General features: G+C 50.4%; 1 protein-coding gene across 4 annotated transcripts in view; it reads left to right on the top strand.

Annotated features, from left to right (window-relative positions):
• LOC144175842 (serine/threonine-protein kinase Doa-like) overlaps nt 1–26389 on the top strand; it is a 32238-nt gene extending 5849 nt beyond the window's left edge. Inside the window, exons 3-9 of one of the 4 annotated variants that reach the window (XM_077704857.1) lie at nt 12586–12715; nt 13423–13507; nt 13714–13780; nt 15355–15468; nt 15558–16112; nt 20447–20734; nt 26192–26389. In XM_077704857.1, the coding sequence (XP_077560983.1) occupies nt 12586–12715; nt 13423–13507; nt 13714–13780; nt 15355–15468; nt 15558–16112; nt 20447–20734; nt 26192–26195 (1243 nt within the window). In that variant the 3' untranslated portion in view covers nt 26196–26389. Of the gene's footprint in view, nt 1–12585; nt 12716–12800; nt 12960–13422; nt 13508–13713; nt 13781–15354; nt 15469–15557; nt 16113–20446; nt 20789–26191 lie in introns of those variants that run through there. The other 3 variants (XM_077704855.1, XM_077704856.1, XM_077704858.1) reach the window with 3 other exon arrangements.
• Nucleotides 26390–27016: the final 627 nt, after the last annotated feature.

Raw genomic sequence — 27016 nt, 5'->3', positions numbered from 1 at the left:
ATATATCGGGCTACATGACAGCTTTGAAACAATAGAGGGAACACAACAAACAGTTATCAATGTGTTTGTTACCATTGTTTTGGGACAAAGCTCTCTCTTTAAGGGATTAAACTTGTACTTCATGTTCATGGCCTCTTCAAAACAACTGGTCTGCTTTAGGAGGGAGGGGCTCTGGGAATGGTTACATCAGTCAGTCACACCTTCTTAAGGAAAATGCAAACACTGTGTTTCATCAACTCAAGAACTCTGTACGTGAACTCGTGCCAGAAGTAAGCTCTGAAGATAAAATCTGCGGCGCAGTTTGCAGTGCACTATTCAATCACTTTTATTCAAGGGATCATGAGGACAACATACAGCTTTGCTGCTATCAAAACATGAATAGTACTCACTGCAGCTTAAACACGAACTTCAGTAAAATAAGCTACATATTGAGAAAAACAGTTAAGCGTGGCGACTCAACAGCTGCTTGCACATCTGACTCGATTCGTTGAAGTTACTCAGTAGGTAGATGCCTAGCAAATCAACTGAAATTGAAATTTTGTGGCATTGCAGCAAGAGCTCACTATGTTTGAAATAAATATGCTGTCATGCTCTTAGTAAGGTGGTTTACAAACATCTACAGTGAAATAACATGCACACTACAAGTGAGCTCACAACATGCTGTGATGCTGCCCTATCTCTCGAGTGGCTCTCACAACACCAGGATAGCCTTTGAAGCCGAAAGAATTGCTAGGCTTCAGGTGAGCTCAAGTCATCCAATCCCAGTCGCGTTTGTCTAAAGCAAGAATAATTGTTTTAGCTACATCGTTATGCAGCGTAGGATAATTGCATGTTTAAACACCCTGCTATGTTTTGCTGGATTTCCCCCCTGCAACGATTGCTACATCAGGTATGTCGCAGGCTTTTTTTATCGCGTAGAATGGCACAGTAAGCGGGTGACTGGGAATTCAATCCTTCAAACAATAATTCCTCGGTGATCTCAGCAAGGTATAAGCTGCTCAGTCTTTTGAATCAAGCAAAGTTGTACATTGTCTTTGTGGTCCCTCCCTTGTGGCTGCCCTCAATTGGGAATGTACAGGAGGCCTGGCTTATGCAGTGGGTAATGGAGTAAGAGTAGTATGCCCCGAGGTTTGTCAGATTGTGAGGGATGCCTATTGCGTTGTTTCAGGCAATCCATGTGCAAACCTCGTAAAACAAGAGTGAAACAGGGTGCAAATACAGGGCAGTGTTCAGTGAGCAAGCATTTGCAGTTAAAAAGTACTCTCAAACCCTCCCTTTTACTGGTGTGGCAAAAGCTTTTAGCGGGAAAATCTGTACTCCAGAAATGCAACGCTAGGGAGGCTTCGAAAAGGCTAGTTCGTTTCCTGCAGCTCTAGAGAAGAGCTTTGTAGCTGTGCATAGCTATGTGCCATATAGTCCTCAGACGCCCCATCACCGAAATATAGACGGCCGTCTGTGCAGTTAGGTGTGCCTTTTTCTTTTTTTTCCCTTCTGTCACTTCCAACGTATCCCCATACCCGGCAAAGCATGTCCCATCCCCCTATTTTCACGACGTGTGCTGCCTTCTTTGGATGGGCCTTTTGTACTGTGCTGTGTAAAAGCTTGGCATGGTAGGTTGCAAACTATGAAAGGTATCTAAGTTTATTCCCAAATTATGCATATAAAAATATGAAAAGCTGTGTTCTTTTCTCTCTTTTTTTGTTTGCATGCAAGGGGGTAAGTGATCTACAGTATCAATTTTTCATTCCGTCAGTATACTGTAGACCTTGGCGGTCCAGGCAGGAGCAGTACAAAAGAACACACTCAAATTGTACATGCAGTAGGGTCGCATGGGACCAGCACGGATATATAGAAATGTAACAAAACAAACAACTGCAGCTTTAAAATGTCGAAAGGAAAAAAATTTAAGACAGTCGAACACTTAGCTGGATTTTTGGTCTCCAGCAGTTAATATATCACATGTGCTGTGCACACATTCATGCAAATTTCAAGCCCTCAATCTGATCAATGAATGGCTGCACAATTTCGCAGTTGACTGCACTTTCTGGCAATTGGATTCAGTAAGGAATGGGAGAAGGAAAAGCGGAGCGTTTGTGCGTGTCTGTTTGAAGTTGTGAGCTTGGTGCCAATAAGCACCGAGAGAGGGCGCTATGCGACAATGCGATCATCATCATTGGGACTGAGAAGGGGTACAGAAATGGATCTAAGGGAGTTTGGAATTGACTCTCCATCAGTTGATCGAGTGTTGAATCGTGACAGTCAGTCATTGCACCTTTTAAGGCCAAAGCCCCTTGGGTATTGGGCTGTCGGCATCTTCTTTCGGTGTCGGCGTTTCATATAGTCACGGCACTAAAACACTGGGACACCTATTTTCAACGCCTCGGCCAGAACGTAACGCATACTAAAAGAACACACCGGGACACTCGTTTTCCAACACCTCACGCTTCGTGTTTCAAGGACACGAGACTTTTACAGCAGAGCTGTATACCTGTACCCTCCGACGGTTTCATCTCCATTGGCAAAAACGCCCAAGACGCCAAGAGCACACTTCTACACTGCATGCTTCACCCCTCTCCAGGTTTCACATTAGTGGAGATGGCCCGGGATTTTTTTAATGCAGCCTCTGCTTTTGGGTGAAAAATTTGTCTTTATTGCCTAATTGAGCATCCTGTTACCGTTAGAGACTGGGAGGCTAGCGATGGGAAGGGAGCGTTAGACAGGGTGGTTAGCAGTAACATGACGATGTTGCATGCCTCTGATGCAGTGGTTCTTGCTTCGCCATCCTTCTGTCGGGCATTGCTTTTGATTGAAAGCACACTTGGGGTGAAGCATTAGCACACTTCTGGGCACAGGCCTTGGTACAGGGCATCACTAATCTTGATGGTCATTCTTGGTGGGAGTAAAGGATGATAGGTTCGTTGTTGTTGAAGATGATGATGATCTGCGTTGGTGCCTGATGGTTGCGGCACTGATGACACGACGACGATGGTTGATGGAGGGGTTTTCAAAACTGTATATTTACACGGAAGACATATACGGGATATTTACAGACTGAAGTAGAGTAACAAAGTAAGAAATAAAATGGGTTCCTAGGTCAGCTACAACTTTGTGCACGCGGCACCCCCGTCAGCGACGGACCCTGACCTAAGACTACCCAAGTGGTGAGGTCCTCCCTAGCCTGACCTGGCTAGCCCGGCAATACGCCGGCCGTGCATAGCACATTAAACCCTGAGGATTCGACCTCGAGACCTCGTGTCTCGTGGTTTTAATGGGTTACCTAGGCCCCACCCCCGATACACAGGCCAGTCGGTATCTCCTGGGCACCTGATAGGACGGATTAGTAAATCCGGGCCTGAACCACGGAGGGCAACGCCCCCCGTAACCCTCAAACACTGGTCACTCACTCCAGAAAAAAAGGAAAGAATCAAAAGCAAACCAAGCAAACACGATAAACACTCACAAACCCGCGAAAAAACGTGCAAGCGCCAGGGACACGCTTCCACGAACACTGTCTGCATCGTCTGCATCTCGTCCGAGACAGGACTGCTACTCAAGCCAGCTGAAACCCATAAACATCCGTCTTAACGACCCGGCGCGTCCCCAAGATTCTCCGCTGTTGACAGGCGATGCCCCGTTAATTGGACCGTGGGCCAGAAACAGCGCGTAGGGACAAAAGGGCACGGCGGCCGGCTCAGGCGTCGCCTCTGCCGCGCCCATCCCGGGCCGCAACGCGCGGACCCTCGCCCGCGAGTCTCCACCCCGCGTGCGCACTGGCCAACAAAAGGAAAGCTATCGCCGTAAATCGACCACTGTCTAACCACAGTTGACAGCTCCACGCTCCCCGTCTCCAGTCGCTCGACGGGCCAAATGGTTTTACAACCTGCTAATGGAAAAACGCGCGCGCAGGCGGCCCCGAAGCATCCGACCCACGCTTTCCCACGCTCGTACTGTGCCCTGCAACACACTGTTCAAAACAACGTCGCAGCCCAGCTGAGGCTCAAGACAATTCGTCTCTGCGCAGTCGGCATGATCCAAAGCCCGCTCGCTCTTAGCAAGCTGGCTGCTATAGGCTCCGTGCGCTGGTATGGTGGCGACACAAGCGCCTGAACAACCAGTGCCATCTACGGCCACTAGAGGCATTTATCGGATGTTGTGGTCGTCGCTTGCGCCCTTCCCCGTACTGCCCGTGCTACGCTCCGATGACTGATTGCTCAAACCAGCACGCTCGTTTTAACGGTTTTAGAGAGGTGGGAGATATTAGCTCGTTTTCTTTTTTGTCTAAGAAAACCTCAAAACGCGGTCACCAGCTACACGCCGCAAACGATGTTTACTTCGTCTGGGAGGAGCTAGCGAACGCAACGAACCCGTCCGATGTTTCCAGCAATGGCGTTGGGCAGATAACAGGCATGCCACTGGGCTGCGACTTTTAGTTAAAGGCGGGTACAGTGAATGGTTATGAGTTCTGTTGTAAACACGCGGCTCGCGCATCTCTGCACTTTATTATGAGTTGAGTGTGTTTCTAAAGGCCCGTTCACACTTGCAACGAAAGCGACGGTTGCTTTGTCGCGCGACGACCGTTTTTGGCGAATGGTCGGGACCAATTTTTGTCGTCGCGCGACAAAGCGACAGAATTCTCGTCGCTTTCGTTGCAGTGTGAACGGGCCTTAAGCGAGGTAGGCGGAGGAAGCTGCATGTGCAAGGCCGGGTGCCACGGCTCGCGTAAACATGCTGATGCAGTTGCTATGTTCGTCAACTCATAACGGTGAGCACCGAGCCGCTGTTGCCAAATTTTAGTGCCGGTATCAACGCCGGTGTTCCAGCTCTGTCCGAATCCGCGAAATGTTAGTCGTATGGAGTTGGCCGCGATATCTGCGTCAAAGCAGCGGCCGAGGCCGCACGGGCAGATGCTCCGCGCGTACACCTAGGGACGGGTAAGCAGCGATGAGCACCATAATACGGAAGAGGAATAAACGATACAGACTGCTAAAGCATAAGCAACACGTAATGCTAGAATGCCGGGGAGGCATAAGCGCAGCGACAAAAAAAAGAAAAAAAAAGATGATTGATTTCAAGATGATTGACGCGCATAATAATGGTCCATTCGTTTAGCTGCGGTGGTTGCCTGTGGGGTCACTGCAGTTTCGTGACAACCGTTACGCTGCGTCATATTCCGTAGCACTCGGGTAAGATTGCTGGGGTGTATGCTGGCACGCTGAATTGTTCCCGATGAAGTTCGCGTTGCCTATGCAAGTTTCGCCGGGCTGTTGCAGGTCCCCTCCGAAGTTGATGGCGGCTGTGCACAGGAACAAGATCCCGGAGTATAAACCACATTCACACAAAAAAGCAAAACGAACGCTTATGGCCAGAAGTCGATCGGCGTTGTTTACATTGCTCGTCGCACTGCGCGGGTTCATCGCTGTCGCCTTTCTGCTTCATTTCAAGGGAACCGAGATAAACTATTTTTTCGTCAGCCTCCTCAGGACCTTTTTAAAATGTTGCGGGAGCCGTAGACCCAGCAATACATACAGGAATACGCACTACTAGCTCGTCTTTTTCACGACTACTGCGGAATCTCCGCCCGGTACAGCCGCTCCTTCGGGCTGACCAACATCCGATTTCTGACGGCGCCGCTGCTCGGCACCGCTGCGGTCGCGCACGAAACACCAGCGCACGGAGCCTATAAAGCCCTTCAGGGAACCGCCGTTTCCCACGCGTTCCACTTTGCAGCGTCGCTGACGCCTGGAACCCTTACAGTGGGTGTTTCCACCTAGCTTAAATGCAGAAGGGTTGCAAGCTGGGCTAGTTGGAATTAAGACATTCTTGGATAAAACTATCCAAGAATAGCTTAAATGGCTGCAGTGTGGATTTCAAATGAATTAGCTCTTTCGTGTTTGATTTGGAAAAGTTTTCCTCCACATTTCTCTTTCTACAAGGAGGACATCAGGTATATTTCTGGAAGCTCGGCATGGATGCCGGGATGTGTGCAAGGTGAATCTCGTAGAGATTCACCTCAGTTTCTACATGGCATTGAACAGGTATATCCACTCAGTGGCCCGGAGTTATACTACCTGTCCTTTGCTCACCTTGGACGGCAGTGTCCTTCGTGGTGGTTCACTTGTAGGATCACAGATTGGTCAAACCTAGAAAAAAAAATCGTTTCTCAGTGGTTGGTTCTATGGTGAAATTAATCCATAGCCATTCGCAGTTGTGTGCCTCGTAGTGCTGGTTCACCTGCAATAATTACAAAATGGAGTGTACGCTTGGCTGAACATTGTGCTGGCACCTGGAGCCACTCCGTCAAAGCCAAACGGAAGCGATTGTGCTCGTTAAGGTCCATGCGTTAGTTCACAAAGTCTCCAGTGTCAGTGCCACCAACAAAGCACTCGAAATATGATCAGCAAGGTTCTCCATCAAAGGTGCACGTCCGCTGGCAGTTTTCAGTGAAACAGCTCCCTGATTGGCCATTCCACAAAGCCACTGAAGACGCTCTCTGTAAAGAGTTAAATTCAGGGTTCGCACAGGTCCTTGAAAACCCTTGAATTTAGAAGTGCCAATTTCAAGGCCTGTAAAGTCCTGCAATTTTTATATGGTCCTTGAAAACCCTTGATTTTTCTGGAGCGAATCAGATAAAACATTAGACGGGGACCTTGAAAATTTGTTTTCTGGTCCTTGAAACTCCTTCAAAACCCATGAATTTTTCCTTTTGAAGCCTGTACTAACCCTGGTTATGCACTGCAATGCCTTGTGTACTCCCAATGGCAGTGCCACATGCGTGTGATGGTTTTCATACTGCCCGAATTACGGTGTCAGTACGGGCTAGTTGGTACATTCAGAGTTGGTTTAAGTGCCAGGTTTCGTAGGTAAAAAGGGCAGACAGGACAGGTGCTCCAGAAACCTACAGTCATACCTGAAAATAGAGATGGCTGATCCTTTCTTGGCGTGAAGCCCTTCCGAGGTGTCCGAATTGCAGAGTAGTGGTTTCCATGAAGGTGAGTGGCGCGTTGTTTGACATCAAAGACCTGTGCAATGCCCCACCTCAAGATTCACTCGCAAAGGTTGTCAGCCTTGACACAGGTATGGGTGTGCCCACTTGAAGAATTGTTGGCATGAGCGTTGCGAGCTTTGTTGAACTCAAGGTCCTATCTGCGGTCTTTGAGGAGTTTCAAAGAGCCTGTTACGGGCATAAGCAGGGAGTCTGTATTTTGAATTTCGCCTGGTGCTTGTGCTAGCCGGCTTGCTGATGGGCTGGTTTGACTGCCAGTTGGAATGTAGGCTTGGTGACCTTGAGGTGTGTGTGTCTGTCAGTCTGTCTGTCAAGGATTTGCCCTTCACAGGTCAGCAGGTGGCACTTGGAATGGTGGTTGCGCTAGGGAGGCTCTCATTGTAGGCGAGGCAATGGTTGACGGACTTGTACTGACAGTGGAGCTGCTATCGAACCATTGCCTGCAGTTCCTGGATTTAGAGCTCGCGTTTGCAGGGGACCATGCCTATCGGGTGTACTTGCCACATTTCCAGAAGGCTTTGCTTCCGTTTGCCTCTAGCCGTTCCGAGTTGGTTAAGTGGGGCACGGTGGTCGCAGCCTAGAGCAATGCCTTGCCAAGTACCTGCTGGCATCAGATCCAGGAAAGTTGTACTGCAGGGAGGGTTGGGAGGCTGCTTGCAGCTGGCTTTCCGGCGTCTATGCTATGCTGTTTGATGGAAATTCCTTTCTGTGAACAGAGCTACAGTGCGGACAAAAGTCATTCAGTACATGTGTGGCATAGCACGCCAAACCAAGAATGCTGAGCATGCTGGCAGAGCACTGAGCCGAATAGGCTCTGTGCTCTGTGTCGCATAGTGAACAGCGGTGGCCCCAGGCCGCCTGTTTGCACCAAGAAGCACGTCACTGTTCCTGGTATGCCGAAAAAAATGTGGTTTATGAAATTTCTTCGATGTGCTGGCGAGTATATATAGGACAGACTTGGCGGGACGCTGCCTCAGCGACCGGTTGAGAGAGCATGCTGGGCAGCTTAAGATGGGCTCAGGAAGCCACTTGGCACTCCACAGCAAAATGTGACATATGCCAGGTGGTTGCGTGCCAGATTCAGAGGCAGGGCACGGGTGTTGAAAGCATGTGGGGGGAAAAAAGGGGGGGCAGGAGCGAGTAGTAATCAAAGCCTACGTCATAAGCAAGATGGCAAGCGGGGGCATAAGTGAGCTGCGCGTTGGTCTATTTTCAAGTGGACTATCCGTGCAACTAGTGCGGAGTGCGCCGCAGTTTGGAAGCACTTTTGCACATGGCGGTTCTTTCTTCATCACGTGGTGTTTTGTCGTTGCTTTGTATTTGCTCGGAGCACAGAGAAAAAGTGTAGTTGCTTATGCGTCTCTTTCCTCTTCCTCCCTGGCACTTAAAGTGGTCATTTAAACTAGGAAGGGATAGGGAGTAGTGAATAAGGGATTACAAGTTCACTGGCAAGGGTGGTAGAAGCACTGTAATCCTTCCACATTGCTTGCACCGAAGCAAGAAAATACAGCTCCACTTTTCAAGTTTTGTACAATTTTCAATAAAAAGCACGGTGAGTGCTGTCCAAGCTAACTGGACTGCACAGAAAACAATCTTGGTACAAACGTCTGTGCTAGTAACCAATTTCTTCATATAAAATACTGAAAGTATTTGCTATATTAATGCAGTGCACTTAATGCATGGGTTGTATGAGCAGGAATACTCGTAGCATGACTAAGAAAAATGTTAGACTTATGCTAACAGTCCACTGCGTTGCATTTGAAATGGCTTGTTATAGGGATGGCTACACAAATGCAAGCGGGCATGGCTACAGAGCAAGAGGAAGTGCGCTAAAATGGTCATTGCATTCTCTTTGAGAGTTTTGGAAAGACCGGAAATGAAAAAAAAAAAGGGCTGGTTCCACTTTAGCGGTGTGGGGCACGAATCCCCACATTTTCTTCAATTTAGTTACATTTGATTCTGCACCTAGATGAGAAAGCTGTTCTGTAGAAGCAAGAAATCGCTTGTTGTCAGCGATCTGCAGCATGCCAGGACATGCAGCAAGAGTGTGTTTTCCTTAGCACAATTACCAACTGATGGAAAGGCCTGAAAGTGTGCTCGTTGCTAGAAAGGCAGCCCCGAGAGAGTGAGCAGTGGCTTCCTTGAAAGTCAAGATGGCTGATATGAGCAGTTTCTGCAACTGTGTTGTAATCGCCCGTCGCTGACAGCAGTCTTACCACCTTTGACTGATGCTTGGTGCAGGTCGCTCTTGAAGTATGCTTCTCCTTGGCACCACGACTTCACTGCTGGGGAGTTGCCTGTAAAACTGTTAATAGGTTAGAAAAAGACAAGTGGGTGAAATGTGTGTGCATTGAGGCTTTTAAGAAATCTGGCTTTCGTAGAGGTACGCTGTACGATTTTTGACCATTAGTAATTGTTAGCACAGCTGCGCATCTAGGAGACATGGTCACTGCCACATCATATGCATATGTTAAATCTTGTTTTTGCATGTCCCACTTGGGCCTCAAGAGTGACATCTTGTGTTAGGAGCGTACCTTCCCGATTTCAAGCTTTCTTGTCTCATAGTTGTCCAGAGCTTCTTAGAGGGAAGCTTTCAACCTCTACTGGTGTCTGTAGTCCACCCAATATGCACTGCGGGAAAGCCAGCTTTCTCCAGCGACGATGATTCTGGTTGAAATGAAGGAAAATTAAAACACTTTCCGTGGGTGGTAATCCAACTTGGGTCCTGCGCCTTATGAAGGCAACGTTTATCCAATTGCGCCATTCCGGCATGGTTGATGCAGTTTGGATTTGGATAGGGATGCATGAACGTGCAAAATTAGACAGCCATGGAATGCCAGTGTTGTATAAGCACATGAAAGCACAATCGCTTCCGCGTTGGTTCGTTTGGTGTTGGGCTTGATTTTGGAAATCTTCGCGTTCCCGCAGCATTGTTGGTTCGAAGAGTGGTAGTTGAGTTTTATTTTATTTTCCATTCTCCACGCCCAATTCGTCGTATCTACTGCCCCCTTACAAAGCGTTTTGCGATCGAGCGCCATCTGGTGAGCTTGTTCGCCAAGTTAATTTGCTGTGCCATTCCTATAGCTTGTATTCACTGCCTAGGCACGCATGCAGGCAACCATGTGAGTGCGTTGTTACTGGTTACGTCGGGCTCCGCAGGATGGCGCTACTTGTCCGTGCTAAGCAAATGGTCTGTGTTGACGTTCCAAACTTTACCCCTTTGGATCCCAAGTTGGATCCCAAGTGGGATCCAATGTGAGTGCGATTAATAACACCTCTGTGGACACCACCGTTGAGAATCGGGTTGAAACGGAGCAGACGATGCACGCCGCTGTTTTTTTTTCGGCGTGCGGGCGCAGTGGCACAAGCCGCGCCATTTTCGTGGCCGTTGCCAAGCGAGGAAATTGACAGCTAAACTTTTCAGTAAATACCACCTCACGAATGTCACGTGTGTGAGCGATTAACAGAAAAGCTGCGAACCCCTCATGTTCGCGGTGCTTCGAAATGACGTCCACCCTTTCTTTCGCATGTGTTCACGATGTTACCGTGCTACCGCTTGAGTCGTCTGGCTGTTTTTTTTTTTTTTTTTAATTATTTTACGGAGGTTGGCGGCGTCTTGTTTTCGAGTTGTGCTCTGCTGCCCGTCATCCGCCGTTTCCGGCGGGGCGAGAGGTGATCGCTTTGGCCGCCGCGGGCGAGCCTCGCCAAAGTAAACAAATCCCGGCTAGTGTTCCGTACACGACCGGCCGCTCGCTTCCGTGTGAGGTGGCACGCGCGGCGGTTCTTACATCGCCCTGCTGTGCTGCGATTTGTGCACAGTTCCATTTCTACATTCCGCATTATGGTTTGCAAAGCGTTTGCCGTCGACTATTTATGTGCCCACCGAAATTTACGCGCTCCTGTTTCTGGTTCGTGCACGCGCACAAAATGTAGCCAGAAGCCGCTTTTTACGTAACGCCTCGCTTATCTGTTACCGTTATCAACTGAACGACATCGACTTCCGGGGTCACCGGCGATGTCTCGAACGTTGAGAGCGCGCGCAACGCTTTATACGTCTCGCATGGACTGTGTTACAAGCTCCTTTTTTTTCCAAGTTTTGCTTGGGTTTTCGGCGTGCTTGAGGATTTGTGGGGTGTTTATTAAAGGCGGGTGTATCGTAGCTACGTTTGTCGTAGCAGGGCGCTTGTGCCGAAGGTGCGAGACCCTACTCAGTGCCTGCAGTGTGGGGCTTGCGGAGGACGCTCTTGAAATCTAGTCCGGCCGTGTACAACAGGCGACGCACTGCAATTAGTTTTGTCAGTATTTGAGGGCAACGTGTTTTGTTATTTGATTAGTTTTGTCATGCGGTCTATGGGTCACGCTTTAAAATTCGAGAATCTATCCAGTCGCGCGGTTTCTCGATTTACATCTCAAATTGCCGTTCGTACAAACGCGAACCTTTTGCTTTTCTTCGTGATGTCCTACTGTGCACTACGTTATTTTGAAATGAGTTTTGTTTTATAATGGCTTACGTCTATGCAAAGTACTGTGAATGCGTTTTGCAGGAATTGCGCAGCTGTTCTACGAGTTTTTAATTTACATAAAATGAGCCTTCTGTAGCAGCGATCGTGCGCCGAACTTCGCCTCCGTGCTTCAACTAGCATTGGGTTACCAACGGCGCTTGTTTCGAGCCATGCTAAAACTTGAGCTGAGTGTTACATTGGAGTAAAGCGGCAGCGCATCAGACGGCACGGGAAGAGGAGTAGGCGAATGCTTGCGCAAGTGTTTGTCTACCTCTCTTCCCGTCCCGTCTGATGCGCTGCCGCTTTCCTTCAACGCTGAAATAGACGGGGAGTTAAGCACTCGCGCGGAAATCGGCCTCCGTTTATCGTGCCGTGATTTCTCGCCGTTGCCACTTCGAAGACGTTTTTGTAACCCGGCTGGCGCGTGCGAGTTGGTTCACAGGGACTGTTAACGGAACGCTAGGTCCTCACTGGGACCGCATATTGTATTGCGTTGCCACGGCGACCATGTAAGCGGAGTCACTTAGCCATGGAGGAAAGAAGTCGGTGGTTTTTTTCTCTGTGGACTTAGCGTCGTGGGGACGTGTCATGACCAGGAGCTAGATGATAGGCGGTACCTGGGGACCTGTGGTAGTTTGGAGGGCCCCTGCCACAGGATTTTGCCAAAGCGGCTGAGCGTTCTTTGGGCCGTTTCCCTCCGCACTCGGCTACTCCTCCCTAGGGCGGAGACCCGCGTAGTCCCGTCGGACCCTCATCGTTTAGCTCTGGACCCCTACAACCCATGACTTCCTCTCGATGAAGCCCTCATAACTGTGCCCTGGAGGTACTTGCATGCAGCAGGGAATTGGGCGTTGGTTTGGAGCAAGCTCGTTACCCTCCAGCGTAGCGCTGGTTAGTGGGCGGCCAATCGCGATGCTTGAGCCATCGTGCGTACGTACGTCGTTAGTGGGCTCCGGAGTATCCTGTTGGCGGGGCTCAAGGGCCCGTCGATGACGGCCGCCGACGACAGGTTGCCGGGGGCACGTCGCGCACAACCGAAATAACCGCGCCGCGTGTCGTCTTCGTCTTGTGTCTTGGCAGCAGCCACCACCGGCGGCACTCGGACGAGGAGAGCCCGCGGCCCTCGCACCACCGGCGGCGTCGCAGCAGCCGGCGCAGCACGCGCCGCCGCCAGGAGCACCGCGGCGCCGGTGGACACCATACCTCGCGGGTGAGTGGCGCGGCCCTGGGCGCGCGTTTTTGCCGACGCCGGTGAGGGAGGGGGGGCGCTATTTCGGGAGGGTGGCGGCTGCAGCGCCGGCCCCGGGGTTCTCCTACTCGTGCTGCTGCGTGGCGGGGGTCCTCGCGGTTTTTGCGTCGCGCGCGCGCCGGGGCAAATGGTAGGCCGCAGTCCTTCCTCCTCTGTCGGCCCGGGGGTCGAGGGTGGCGCGTCCATGTCCGAGGCGGCTGCTCAGGTGAGGGGGGCCAGAGGGCCCGCTGGTGCCCGTCTGCGAGCGCGGCCTGTGGGGCTGGGGGGTCTTTCCGCCGCCCCCCCGCCTGGGGGGGCTGTGCCCAGGGCTGCTGGCCCGGCTGCGCCGCCGCCGCCGCTCGGCCGAAGAGGAGCAGCTGGTGGATGTAATGCTGGGGGGATCTTTGGCATGCGGGGCTTCTTCTTTGGTCAAGTGTGATGCTGCGCGCGTGTGCTGTTGTTCTGGGGGCCGGCTGACGGAAGGCCCCTCGGTGCCTTTCCTCCTCTGTTGTTGTCTTCTTCATGCGGGTTTGCGTGACTTGCGCCCCCTTGCTGACCGACGGGTGGCGACCGGCGGGATTTCCGGCCTTGCCCCTTTGTGCTCCTCCTCGGGGTGACCCGGTGGTGTTTGGCTGTGCTGGTGCGGTGCTGCTGCTGTTGCTGTTGCTGTGGCGCGGATGCGGTGGCAGTCGCCCGTGCGGAGGCCCCCGAGCGTGGAGGACGACGAAGAGGGCCATCTGGTGTACCGGCCGGGAGACGTGCTCCAGGACAGATGTATTGGTCCTCCCTTATATCTTAATCCTGTCCACATCGCGGGCCCTTGCTGTCGTTACCTTTCATTGCCAGCACTGCTGTCGTTACCACTATCACTACTATTACCACCACCACTACTAGCTAGGGGGGAGAGAGGAGATGGGGGAATGTGCGTCCACCGCGTGCGTTGCTGATCTGGGCCCCCCGTGGGCTTCTGCTCTTTGCAGACAAGATTATCACTACCCTGGGCGAAGGTACCTTTGGGAAGGTGGTCAAGGTTACAGACCTGCAAACGTAAGTGACCGCTTCACTGCCCCCTTTCTGCCACTCTAATCGTCGCCTTGTCGCGGAGCATGAAAGGGTACGACACTGAGGATGTGGTGTGTGCTTTTGTCCAGGGATGAATGAAGGCGGTCTGGGATGGGACAGTTGGCGTTATTTCGATGTCTGATATTTCTCTTATTTCTTCTTTGTTCACTTTTTTATGTAGTTCTTCAAGGTGATTGATAAAAAATAGCATTGACCATATATTATTGACTGTTTGCTTGTACTTTAGGTAGGACTGAAGTGGGTGGATAATTTGCAGTTGTTTTTTCTTTTGCGCCTATGCTGTCACTGTGGCCTACTTTCTAGTCCTGAATTTTTTTTCTTTAACCTCATTTATTTTGCTCCTAATAGCATGCCCTGTGAAGTTACTTAGTAGAGTGCAAGTATTGGCTGCTGGCCCCCCTACGCAGCGTCTGTTCACTGGAGATTGTGGTGCTGCTGTGGCCACCGCTAGAGGCAACAAGAAACTTGCAGGATGAATCGGTTTCGCGAAACCCGCAGGTGTCACAAGACTGTTGTTTTTGAGAAGCACACGCGTGTGGTGGTGGGGGCAAGAGGGGGAAGTGAGGGGGCGGGCTAAAATTGGCTTCTTTCCCCCTCCCTCCCAATGCACGCATCTGTTTAGAAGCCCGCTTCGTCGTGCCAAGATTTCTCCACCATGTGACGACCTTCTTGCTTGCTGGCTTGCTGGCTGCTCCTGTCACCTGGCACGCGATCTTTTTCTTTTCGACCCGATACTAGGCTAAGCATTCAGAAGAAAGAAAAAGAAGTGGTGGGAGGGTTTCGCTGGCCTGCATTCTTGAACCGCTGGGGAGTGCTGGCTGTTGCTATGGGCAACGGGCGCTTACCAGCATCGAGCCTGTGTGATGTTAAAGCATAATTTTATGCCAAATAATAGTACTGGACTGTCACAGAGGATGAGTTTTCAAGTGCAGAGCACTTTTGGGGCTCGCCTTGTCATAGCTCGCTCGCTGGACCCAAGTAGAGCTGCGGGGCGTTCCGTTGTAGCGGCTGTCGTCGCGGCGTGGCCCAGGGGCTTCGAAAGCCAAGTGGTTTATATAGTCAAGTGTTCGAAACTCGTGAATTGCTCGCGCTTGCCATACATCTCCCGTTGTTCAGCGCAGAGAAAACTGCAGGGGCTTTTGAGGCAAAATCTGTGTATATAACAGGAAGCCCCCGCGATCATTTAGTTAGGAACACTCGTTGGATTGGTTTTTATGGTAGCAAGCGAAAAAAAGTGGCAGGGCGACTACGGCGCGTGCGGCAGGAAAAGCAAGCACAAAAAAGCACAACTCTCGCTGGCGCATTTTCCAGCACGGGGTGCGCGAGCACTGTGAAGGCGGAAAATTTGAATTGCATTCAGTGGCAGCAGTGAGCGGATAACGGCACTACATCCCATCACGGTGAATCACTGCTCTGCACTTCGGACAGCTTTCACATTGACTGGAATGGCTTTAATTTTTTTCTTCCGAGCACTGCTGTGGAAGACGTGTGAAAGAGGGAGTGCGTGTCTGATCGGTGACGTGCGCTCGCATGTGCAGGGACCAGACAATGGCCGTGAAGATAATCAAGAATGTGGAGAAGTACCGCGAAGCGGCACGCCTGGAGATCAATGTCCTCGAGAAGCTCGCCAAGTGGGACCCCGAGGGCAAGCAGTGAGTAGCCGGCTGTGTTTTTGGAGGCGTGATGGGGGCTTCCTTGGGAGGCGTCTCACGTGACTGTCGTCGTTCCCTCTTGCTTTCAGCCTGTGCGTGAAGATGCTCGACTGGTTCGACTACCACGGCCACATGTGCCTGGCCTTTGAGATGCTGGGCCTGAGCGTGTTCGACTTCCTCAAGGACAACCACTACCAGCCGTACCCGATCGATCAGGTGCGCCACATCGGCTACCAGCTCTGCTACTCGGTCATGTTCCTGCACCAGAAGCAGCTGACGCACACGGACCTCAAGCCCGAGAACATCCTGTTCGTCAACTCGGACTACGACATCAGCTACAACGCCAAGAAGAAGCGCGACGTGCGGCGGGTGCGCGACACGAGCATCCGGCTCATTGACTTTGGCTCGGCCACGTTCGACGAGGAGCACCACTCGACCATCGTGTCGACACGCCACTACCGGGCGCCCGAGGTGATCCTGGAGCTGGGCTGGAGCCAAAGCTGTGACGTGTGGAGCGTGGGCTGCATCCTGTTCGAGCTGTACCTGGGCGTCACACTGTTCCAGACGCACGACAACCGCGAGCACCTGGCCATGATGGAGCGCATCCTGGGGCCCCTGCCCTACCGCATGTGCCGCAAGACCAAGTGAGTGCCACTGCCGGGCTGGTTGGGGAGTGCTTGCCGTGGCTCGAACCATAACAAAGAACGTAGACGGCGAACGCAAAGACATGACAGGCACACATTGTGGGTTCGACCCCGGTCGCGGCAACCACTTTCGGCATATAGGCGAAAAGTGAAAATGGTCATGTGTTGAGATTTCGCCACACGTTAAAGATTCAGTAGGTCAAGGTTAATCCGGAGCTTCCCAGTGCAGCTAACCTCATAGCCATGTGTAACTTCGACGTGTGAAACGCCTTGAGTTTTAGCAAAACTTCCAGTACATCAGTTGCAAAACTTGCCATAGGCCCTATGTATCAGAAACTGGTCTGTGGTTGGCCCTCCGTGGTGAGGGCAAGTGGGGGCGGGCAGGGGGCAAGTTGCCTAGCTTGCCGTCTGTAGGCGGAGAGTTGAACTAGCACTCCAGCACTGCTTGCATCTGCTACAGTAAATCATAAAAGAAAAGCTGGGAAGACATTAGTTAATGGCACTTTATTTGGGGTTTCTTTTTTTAGCTTTCTTGTACTAAGTTTTGTTAAATGCTTAGTGAACTTCAGTTTTTGTTCCTAGGTGCTGCGCAAACGCGCTTTCCCCTCAGCTTCAGTGAAGCAGAGGTGCTCATACAGCTCAGTCTCCAAAGTGGCGTTTTGCAACTGGCGTATGTTGAGAAACTCTTGGTGCAGCTGCAGCGAACGTGCCAGATGGTCGGCGTTGCCGATCGTCTTCTGCGGAAGCCACTCGTGCAGCACATACGAAGGGGTAGGAATGTATGGCTCTCAAATGCAAAAATGCTGGTGTTTGCAAGCGTTCTTTGCAGAAGACCACATGAATTTTGTGGGGACATTTTTATTAGTCACAGCACTTGATTCTGAAAAAAAAAAAAAAAAAGAACCCGCACCGTGTAGTTCAGGCTGAGTTGTGGTAATGGTTTTGGGATGGCATTGTGAGGGCACGTTGAGCCCGTAATAGAACTACCCGAGAGAGGGCTCATTTCTTTGGCAACGCATTGGAAACCTAAAGAAACAATGAAACCAAGAAGAGGAAGTGGAGAATCTGTGGTCAATGAGAGCAAGTGCAGTTTTGACTGAATTGACCAGAGAGGTTCAAACACTCAAGCTCCAAGCACTGTACGGTTGTCTTATGTGTCCGAACATGTATAGCTTAGTCTCTCCCTTTTTTCTTGGAACCGAGCTGTGAATGAAAGTTTTTTTGAGAAGTTAAAAATGTTTTAAATTGAACAGTACAAAGATAGCACCATGACTAAAAGCCTCAGGGGCTCTGCTTGCAGACATTTGGCACTTGGCTTCATAGAGCAATTTGAAGCGATGAGGATCCTAAATTTGTCGTAAAAAGTGGCATTGTTCTCTGTTTGTTTTTGGGTGGCTTTTGCTGCTACAGTATTTTGCCCTACCCTGGGTTACAGGCCATCAAAGGGCTGTAACAACGCCTCAGGAGCTACAGCTTCGTCAACGCCTTCGTTTTTACATTTTAACTTGGCAGTTGAGAACAGTCGTAAAACAATGCAGGCCTTGCCTGGAGTTGAGCCTGTTCAATGATGACTGTACAAAATTCGCTCTCCAACATGTTGGCTAAGCTTAGTGGCCTCGCCTTCCTATGCATGGTGGCTTTTAACTCTTTTGTTACGCGGAACAATGGCCGATTTTGGGTTTCCAAAAGCAAATTTTTTTTTCTTGAGCAACTGGACACATTTAGCTTCGTTATACATGGAATTGTAACCTAGTTTGCCCTTTCAAATGTATCGCAGCATTTTTGTGAGAGGTACAATTATTCAGAGTTCAGTTGTAAAATAGAAAGAAAAAATGCACAAAAAGTATAAACACAATAAAATAGGTGATTTACTAAGCCAGAAAATTATTTTAGAAAACCTTAAATGTACAAGTTGTTCCTAGGTTCCCTAGCTATCATTGAATAGCTTGCCGTCTGTACACCATGTTCTTAATTTTTGAAGACCTGTCAATCTAGTGGCCTTGACGGCTGTGCCACTTTGCGAAGCAGTCGCGCGCGGGCAGAGCACAAAGGTAAACATTGCACTAGTAGAGCAGAAGACTTTGGTTCTGCTTTGCGCCTTCAGTTTTCGTAACAGATCTTGGGGCTCCTTCTCTTCTCCATCCTTTTCGGCTGGTGTTGTACAGGATCCAGGGGGAAAAGGGGAACGTGTCCTTATGACACTTCGTTGTACTCAAATATCTGCTTCATCAGAACTAAAATCTGACCATCCCACGACGTTGCTGGAGTCATCACTGTTGCTGGGGTCACAAAAATCAGCAGCAGCAGCAGCTGCCGAAGTCCCAGCGATGGTAGCCAGCCTTTGAGGGGCTGGACTCGGGGCTACCTTGGGTTAGAGTCTCGCCCGCAATGCGGCCTCCGCTTTTTAAATGTAAACATGCGAAATTGAAACTGAAAAATAAGTTGCCAATAAATACGCCAGGTGGCGGTAGTTGTCTACAAGGCAACTGCAAGTTTTCTTGCGAGGTGGGACGTCAGCAACACTCCGGTGTCCGGTGGCCTATGGCACTGCAACGAAAGAGTTCATGCGTAGCGCGTAATTACCGTGATTTTAAATATACAGCGCGTAATAAAATTGGCACTGTCAGTAGACTTAGTATTGGCGGCCAAATGCAGTTTGCTTTGAAGCAAGGGCCTGAGAAAGAAAGAAGCTGCAGTCTTGTTTTCCTGTTAATTCAAGGCATGCTCAAAAAGGGGGTAAATCTAGGCTGCAGTGTACATCATCTTAAAACATGGCAAGGGATGACATACCGCAGTTTGGAAATTCCTTGGCTTTTGCTTTGGAGATTTGAATTTGGCGCATTGTGGTGATTGCTCTTCCCAGTGCGTCACACTTCTGTTCCATGCTCTTTCTATTTACCCAAAGGGAAATTTTCAGTAATGATTTGCTGTTTTTTGAAGTGCTTAGGCATCAGTTGTCTTCTCAAGGTAACGCAGTTTTGTTGTAATCACCTCGAATTTCGACAGCTGGCTTCTCACGAGTTGAAAAACCTTGCCTTGTGCTCAAACACATTTTGTCTTCCTGCCCTGTCAGAGCACTGGGTACTTCATTAGCTTTGAGAAGCATTACGCAGAAACTTTTCTGGAAGTTATCTGAGTAAGCCTTTGGTAGTATTGTTCCACCAGTTGTTGTGCAGAAGGCGAGCCACCATCTCCTTTGCATAAACTGGAATGATCACTATTTGTCCGACGATTCAAACTATGGAGGAGATTTGAGGAGAAATGTGTGCCCGCTGATTTCATTAAAACGGTTGAAGGTACAAGTCTGGTGGGTAGCAGAACCCAGCACGGCGAGAGGGGCGAAGAATTCTGCCGTTGCACTTGGAACCTTTGCGCGTGGAGCACAAAACACAGCTCGTGTCTTCATCGCGGAAGGCTTGTTGTGACATCTCCATGCAGTCGACTGCACTTTTGTGACGTTGAGCTGAAACCAGACTGTATCAGATGTTACATGAGGTTGCGAATTCGTTGTTGAGAAGTTTTCTCCAAAGTACTTGTCGCTGTGGTGCTCTCACTGATGCTTCTGATGACAGGTGTCCACGCGCTGCTAATAGTGCCGTTCCGTGTCTCTGTTGTGTTCCTGAGCTTGTTGCCCGCTCAGCTGTGCTCTTCATTCCCAGTGGCGTTGAGTGTCAAGCAAGTGCGTTTCCCACGCTTAGTCGGCATTGTGGCCTTCCCCATAGCGTCACTGTCTGGCTGCATTAATACTTCTCTTCTCGCTCCATCGGTGGTGGTAATAGCCGCGACACTTGGTGCCTGCCTCAGCTCTTTCTTTCACAGCCGACATGCTCGTTGTGGCTCTGCATTTCTACGCTTTCGATTGTCATCGGGGTGGAAAATGGGATGCTGGGGCTGTTTACCAGCGTTTGCCACACAGACTGGGCAATGTGCCCCAGTGGGGTGCTGGGGTAGTGCACAGCTGGAGTAGGATGAGTCAGTAGTACCCTGGGAATGTTCTAAGAAAAACTATAGTTCCGCTTGACTCAATGTTGTTCTTGGGTATCGCTGGTGGATGCTAGGACCCCGTAAGCAGATCTGGTGGGCAGTGAAATAGACCCAAACGTGTTTCGCACCGCCTATAGAAGTGGCCTGTTTGTGCAGTAGGGGGGGATAGCTGCATTCCAATATTAAACTGTCTTTCTACATCTGGTGTTCATCTTTGTTTATTTTACTTTCGCAGCAAAATTGTTGCGCATGGAGTGTGACACTTGTTGTTGTGTTGACGCACGAATGCTTGTGTATTCCATGATAAAAGCTGGGACTGTGCTAACACGCGGTCGTCTTCTCCTTCGAAGGACCAAGTACTTCTACCACGGCCGGCTGGACTGGGACGAGAAGAGCTCGGCGGGCCGCTACGTGAAGGACAACTGCAAGCCCCTGCAGCGCTACCTGTCGCTGGAGGACGAGTCCTCGCGGCAGCTCTTCCACCTCATCTCCCAGATGTTGGCCTACGAGCCGTCGCAGCGCATCACGCTGCGCGAGGCCCTCGACCACCCCTTCTTCGAGCCCCTGCCTGAGGAGGCCAAGCTGCACCTGGCCGCCTCCGCCCGGGCCTCCGCCTCCCGAGACCACAGCCTCAGCAGGTGGGCTCTTTCGCTGATGGCACAACCCACAGACCTCGTTCCATGACTCATCAGGTTGGAGTTTGTCTATGCAGCGCGCTCTAGACTGCCCAAAGCAGGAATGAACAGCACGGGGGCAACTAGCGGAAAGGGTAAAAAAAGAAATCTCCCTTGGGAGGGAGGCCCTGGTTCATAGCTAGCTTGTCCGGACACTTGTAGGCAGCAAGAATGAAGAACATGGGGGGAACTAGCAGAGAGGGTAAACAGGAAATCTCCCTTGGGAGGGAGGCCCTGGTTCATAGCTAGCTTGTCCAGACGCTTGCAGTATTAGGCAGCTTGCACTCTCCTGTTGTCTGGGTACATTTTATGTTCTGCTAGTAGCAGCATAAAATTAGGTGCGACTTTTGTACGCATTTTTTCTTTTTCTCTTTGTGTTTTTCTCACTAATTCGGGGAACCTGTATTTCAGTGTTGTAGGGTAAGTGTCGTGCTTCTTCTGCATGTTTCGCATTTCGGGTTCTACTTGCCACAGTCTACCGCTAGAAGCGAGATACCATATTTATTCGGGTATAAGTGCCCCTTGTTTCTTACTTGCACCCTGCACTTTGGGACGCAGAAATTTAAAAAAAAAAAGGGAACTTAAACAGTTTTACTAGCCACCAAAGACTTGGAAGATATGGTGAAGCCCCGATTTACATCCCGCGGTTATGTGGCGATTCGCCTCTTTAGATGGATTGACGCGGTCCCGGCAAGCTCGCCACAGAAACAAGGCGTTGTGCGAGAGTTATACAACAAAGACTAGACGCGACCCATTTCATACAGCAGCTCACGCACCTGAAAAGGCCATGGCGGTGTAGAAACGGGCGTCCTTTGCCCCCCACTCCCTCCACTTCCCTTGCTCTGTCGCTCCACGTTTCTCGTTCTCCAATGAAACAGTATCTCCTCAGTACTCTGTCCGACAACTTATGAGCTGAAAAAAGCTGCAGCTCATAGTAGTCGTTATCAAGTTTGCGGCCAGCAGCACAGCCTTTGTGATAGTTGGAAAGGGCACAGTGGAGGCCTTGAAGGCTCCTATGAGCTCACTTGCTTGGCGATTCTCATAGCTCCTGCCATTTGCGCCATTCCTGTTACTCTTTTCGGCCCCGCTTCTAAAGTCGCACAGAAAGAAGAAACAGAGCTGCATTTTGGATGCAGTAGCAGCAAAGCCTGCTTTAAAAGTGGAAGTTTGATCTCCCGAGTAAAGGTTGCAGTGAAAATTGCCTTGCATATGCGATGAACAATTCTGATTTTGAATGAACAGGAAAATATGCTGAATGGTCTGCTTTCGTGAGCTAGCTGTAAAGAGTATGGGAACGGAACGGGAAGCGCTGATTATGTGCTGCTTTGAACTCTTGGGCGAACGAGCGTGGAAGCTTTCTTGCAACGGTTGTATCGTAAATGGTTGCCGAGGTGCTATGAAAGGTGAACCCCTTGGAAGTGAATGTCCATAATATGAGGTCTGTGTATCAGTTGCGGCAGATTGGTGTGAAACCAATCTGCCGCAAGTGGCATTTGTTCTGCCGTGAGCATTTCTCATTGAAGACTGCACCGTAACTCCTACCGGAGGCTGAAACGCAACTTCGCGACAACATTGAAGCAGAAGGGTTGCTGGGTAGTAATGCCAGGAAGGATGGGTTTTTGGACAGCACATGATGGCACGAAACTGCAGTGGTCACATTGGAGGAGGCTGTGTCAATGACGTTGAGCATTCCGGGATTCAACAATGGGGCTCCTTGTTTACTTTAGGCCTCCCTGTTGGCAGTGTAGCACTCCAAAATCAGTTGTGGACCAAGCATTTCTTGGAAGTTCTGAAGGTTTTGTGAAAGCGATAATGCCCACTTGATGCCTCTGAGTGCTCATTAAAGTTTCGCGCTGTTATTGTGTGTTTTAGCCGTGCCTGCCAGTCGAGGTAAAGTGAATTGCCCCCTTCAAAAAAAGTAACTAACTGATGGCAAGTCGTAAATATTTCGTTGAAGTGGAGTTCGTTGTAGCAGGATTCTACTGTACTTTGATACTGTAAGCTGTCCTCCTTTCAAGGAGCTCTCAGGTTCAGCGCGAAGGAAGGGGGCATCGATCATTCAGCAATTTGTCGTGAGAGTTAATATAAATCGGAGCAGTTGAAATTAAAGCCTGAAAAGATTTTTCACAGTGTTGAGCGTTGGTCAGGGCAGGCCTGCTTGGGTGCGTTAAAACTGCACTTGGCGAAAACAGTGTGAGTGTCGGAAAAAAAAAAACGCTGCCTTTAACTTGTTATTCTTGTGAGAAGAGGTAGACTGACTGACCTGCAGTATTTTTTGGGGCGAACTACTTGGGTATGTCTGATAGAGTTCTGGTGGAAGCGAATTTGAATATACAGTCTAATCCCGCTACAACGAAGTCCGCTTCAACGAAATATTTCCATTTCCCCGTCAGCTAGCCATAGAAGTCAATGCAACAAAGTCCTCACCACAACGAACCATTTGTCTGGCTTGCTTTCGCTTCAACGAAATTTTCGATGAATTGGGCTGGGTTTGAACAATTATTTTACAATAAAATAAGCATAGCACCAGCTATCGTAACTTTTTAAACATTCAGGACGCTTAGTTTCACCGAAAACATGCGCGGTGCGCCCACACCGCCACCCAAAACAAAACAACAAAAAAAAACTCATAGGCGGACGCCATTGTTTGATGGTGATAACGATGTGGCTGGCTGTCTTTACATGAGGCACAGGCCTGGTTCGCCAAGCCGGAGCTACAGCCAATCTGTATCCAATTGAAATCGCACGAATGTGCTCCGCTGCCGGCGCGGCGCCGTCATGTATGCGTTGTGACTCGTGAGCAGCTGTCCTTGCCGTTTTCCTTCTACCATTCTTCATAGCCAAGAGCAAAAATCATGTTTGCATGTTTGGTCTTGAAGCCAAGTCATCCTATCTTAGTCGCGAGCGCGCGGTCATGTTTAATGCAAGCGCGTGCGTCTTGCCTGCCAAGGTCAGTAGCTGCCGTGCCCTGTCAGAGGATAAGATAACGGCACTGCTCCTGCCACAAGCGCGAGGGGGCCTTCCCACAGCCTAGCAGCTATCTGCAAGTAATCAGCTCGGTGGGCACGCCTTGTTGAGCAGCAATACGCCTGCATTTCTTCACCCCCCCTCCCTAACGCGTTCTTTGCCTGCAGTGAACACAGATAACCATTGATATGTTTGTTATCCGAATAAACATGACGTTATTGCGCGTCACTCCTTTTTCTAAACATTGTTTTTTTGCTGCCAATGATGCAGAAACATACGGGGCTATTTTTCGGGCCTTTCCGTGGTGTGTTGGAGCGGATTTCGCCTCAACGAATTTCCGCTTCAACGAAATTTTTCGCGCGTCCCGTCAATTTCGTTGTAGCGGGATTCGACTGTACTTCTTTATTTGATTCAACATTGGGGGAAAATGAAATATTCACAGATAGCCTTTAAAAACCAGTTATAGAGGAACCCCGCTGATACGTCCCCCGGACTTCCGACAAACCACTTCTTACGACGGATCAGCGCGGTCTTGGCAAACTCCCCATAGAAACTACATTAAAACACTGATGATATGACGCTCGGGTGCACGCTTTCCGCTTCATACGACGGACCCTGGCTCGGATAAACCGGCGTTTTTCCCATCTTTCACACCACTTCGCCGCCTCGTCCTGACCTTTCTTTATTCTGAACCCCCTTTTGACGCTGCTTGTTATGCAGAGGTCCGCATGTGGGCCAGACCACTTGATGAACAGACGCAAGCAGGCAGGCGGGTACTCGTGAGCGGGAGTTAAACTGCGACGGCCCCACGTGGCAGCAGTACGCCAACCGCAAGAAGTCGAAGTTCAGGTGGCAGGTGGACTTGAATTTGAAGCTCCCATCGAGCCGCCGGCGAACGCAAAAACACATACGACGCAACCCCACGGCCATGACCGAACACCCGCTTTCTCCGCCCACTCAATCGAAATTCTTCCTTTCAAGATGTTCTCTCCCTGTATCTCTGCTCTCTCCTTATCAGCGTCTTTCGAGGCCACGTTGTCACTCCGCTCCTTTCTTTGGTACTGTGTCTTAATTCGCACATGTCTGCCGCAAGGGTGGAGGCACGTACACAGTGGCACCGCCATTTTGGGTCAATCGCTGGCCGTCGCAGCAAGTCGCTGTAGCGAGACCACGCTATAATTTTTGACGCAACACGGTTCACTTGCGAACTTTGAATCATGTATTTCACGTTGCTGGGTCTTGTGGGACACGAAACCAGCTATGTGTGGAGCACTCTGACCCAACAGCGACGGCACGGGACCGTTCAAAGGGTGGGTGTCTCCACCGTGTACGGGAATGCATTTTAAGTGCGATGCACTTTATAAGCGACCCTGAATCCGCCGTCATCCGCGCTCCTCCTCCTCTCCCCTAGCAACGGCGCGAGGAGCGGAGAGGAGCGTCTGTAGCAACGGCGCAGCGACGTCACACCCCACGTGACCCGCGCGCGTTCCGCCTCCCGTGCCGTGGCTGCGCGCACCCGCGCCGGCTCCCGCACCGCTCCTCGCGCCGTGACGTCACACTCCCACGTGACCGCGCGCTGGCGCCTTTGCGTCTGCTCCCCCTCTCCTCGCGCCGTGACGTCACATGCTCTGCAGCTGGCGCGCCTCTCCCCCCGTTAGGTTTGCACTCACCCTCGGCGCGCGCCTCTCCCCTCGCCTGACAGCTCCCCCTCGCCGGTACTGCGCCTCTCAAGGCGATGGCAGAATTACTACGCCGTTCTCGGCGCAAGAAATGCATTCGCACTTCCTCACGATTCCCTTCGGGGAGGTGGGGGCAATTTTTTTTTTTCTTTTTTCTTTCTTTTTTTTTCCCTTCCCCCTCCCCCCATTCTCTGCCTTGTACTAGCGTTCGTTTTGCTTGGCCTTGGAAGTTGCACACTTGCCTTTTCCCTTTTTCAAATTGCTTGACCAGGTCAGCCTTATCTTGGCGCGCAAGGGGCGGGCTGGGGACTATAAATAGCGCTGTACGGCACACGGCGCTTGGCTGGCCAGCTGGATGCATGGAGTGGAGGAAGGGCACAGCATAGACGTTGCTTTTTTTGGGGGGGGGGATTTTAGCTAAAGGTTTGCAAGTCATGCGAGAACTTCCTTATATAGTAGTTCAAATAAGTTCTTATCCCACCAGTGTAGTAAGACCGTCAACTATACAACGCTTTCTCGCGGTCCCTTGAAAGTCGTATTAGCGCACTTCCACTCCTTCCGCAAATAAGTTGTCAAAACGAGCTGTGCATGCCTTCTGTGGCACTGGGTGAGTGCAGTGACTGGCGTTATGTGGGTCCCCCATACGTTGCTGTGGATGAGGCCTTCTCAGTGAGATCGTTTGGGTGTCGTTTCTCTGGTAGCCTGGGTTTATGCTTGAAATGTGCCTCTTTGCCTGCTGCCGTGTGTGACGGTCTGTGTTTCTTCTCGCTTGCAGGTGACCCTGAAGCTGGGGGCCCCGGGCTCCTCCTCTGTGCTGTTCCTGTTGTAGATATGCGCCTCCCTGGGAGGACGAGGGAAGCCATGCAGGCTGCCTGCCTGCGACACAAGACGCTGTCTCTCGAGGCCGCCAGCGTCCGCTGAACTCGCCTTTTTTTTGTTTTTTTTGCTGAGAATAAACACATCTAATCTCGCATCTCAGCTGCCCCGTCATTGGATTTAATGCAGGCTTGGCGTGGCCTCCTTGGCTTGTCCTTTCAGGTCCTTTTGGTGCGGGTGGGAAGTGCTGCAGAACACTTGTTTGTTCTAGGGATACTGCTGGCCACAGGTGGTGTGCGTATTTGACAAACCTGGCCGCCTAGCCGCAATCCACGTGCGCCCAATTTTCGCGTCATATTAGAAGAATCACTGAAGTAATAATTGACCTAAAAAAGTACTGAAGTGTAATTATTCGAAAAGAGTGCACGCCATCGACCCCGAGAGAACACATGGCAGTAAAAAAATTGTTAGCAAAAAGAAATTCATCTCGGTAGGGTTCGAACCCACGGCGTTAGCGTAAAAACCCACGCCTCTGCCTCTAGGCTTCAGAAGACGAAAAATGGAGGTGTGTAAGCAGTTGGTCAAGAGAATCGAAAAGTGTTCCAAGTGAACCAGAGGGTGGCACTGGTGGGGGTGCGTCTAGGCAACCAGGTTTGCGAAATGCATGGGTAAACTGAGCAGGTGTACCATATACAAACTTCAGTTTACTGCACTATTTAAAGAACATTGTAAAGCATGCTCGGAGTAAAAAAAATGGAAAGCACATTTAAGTCAACATTTCTAA

Source organism: Haemaphysalis longicornis, unplaced genomic scaffold, assembly GCF_048455015.1.
Source record: "Haemaphysalis longicornis isolate Haplotype H1 unplaced genomic scaffold, Haemaphysalis longicornis Haplotype H1 scaffold_3, whole genome shotgun sequence".
NCBI lineage: Eukaryota > Metazoa > Arthropoda > Arachnida > Ixodida > Ixodidae > Haemaphysalis > Haemaphysalis longicornis.
The sequence above is the reverse complement of the archived record's forward strand: the minus strand, read 5'-3'. Positions and strand labels throughout refer to the sequence as shown.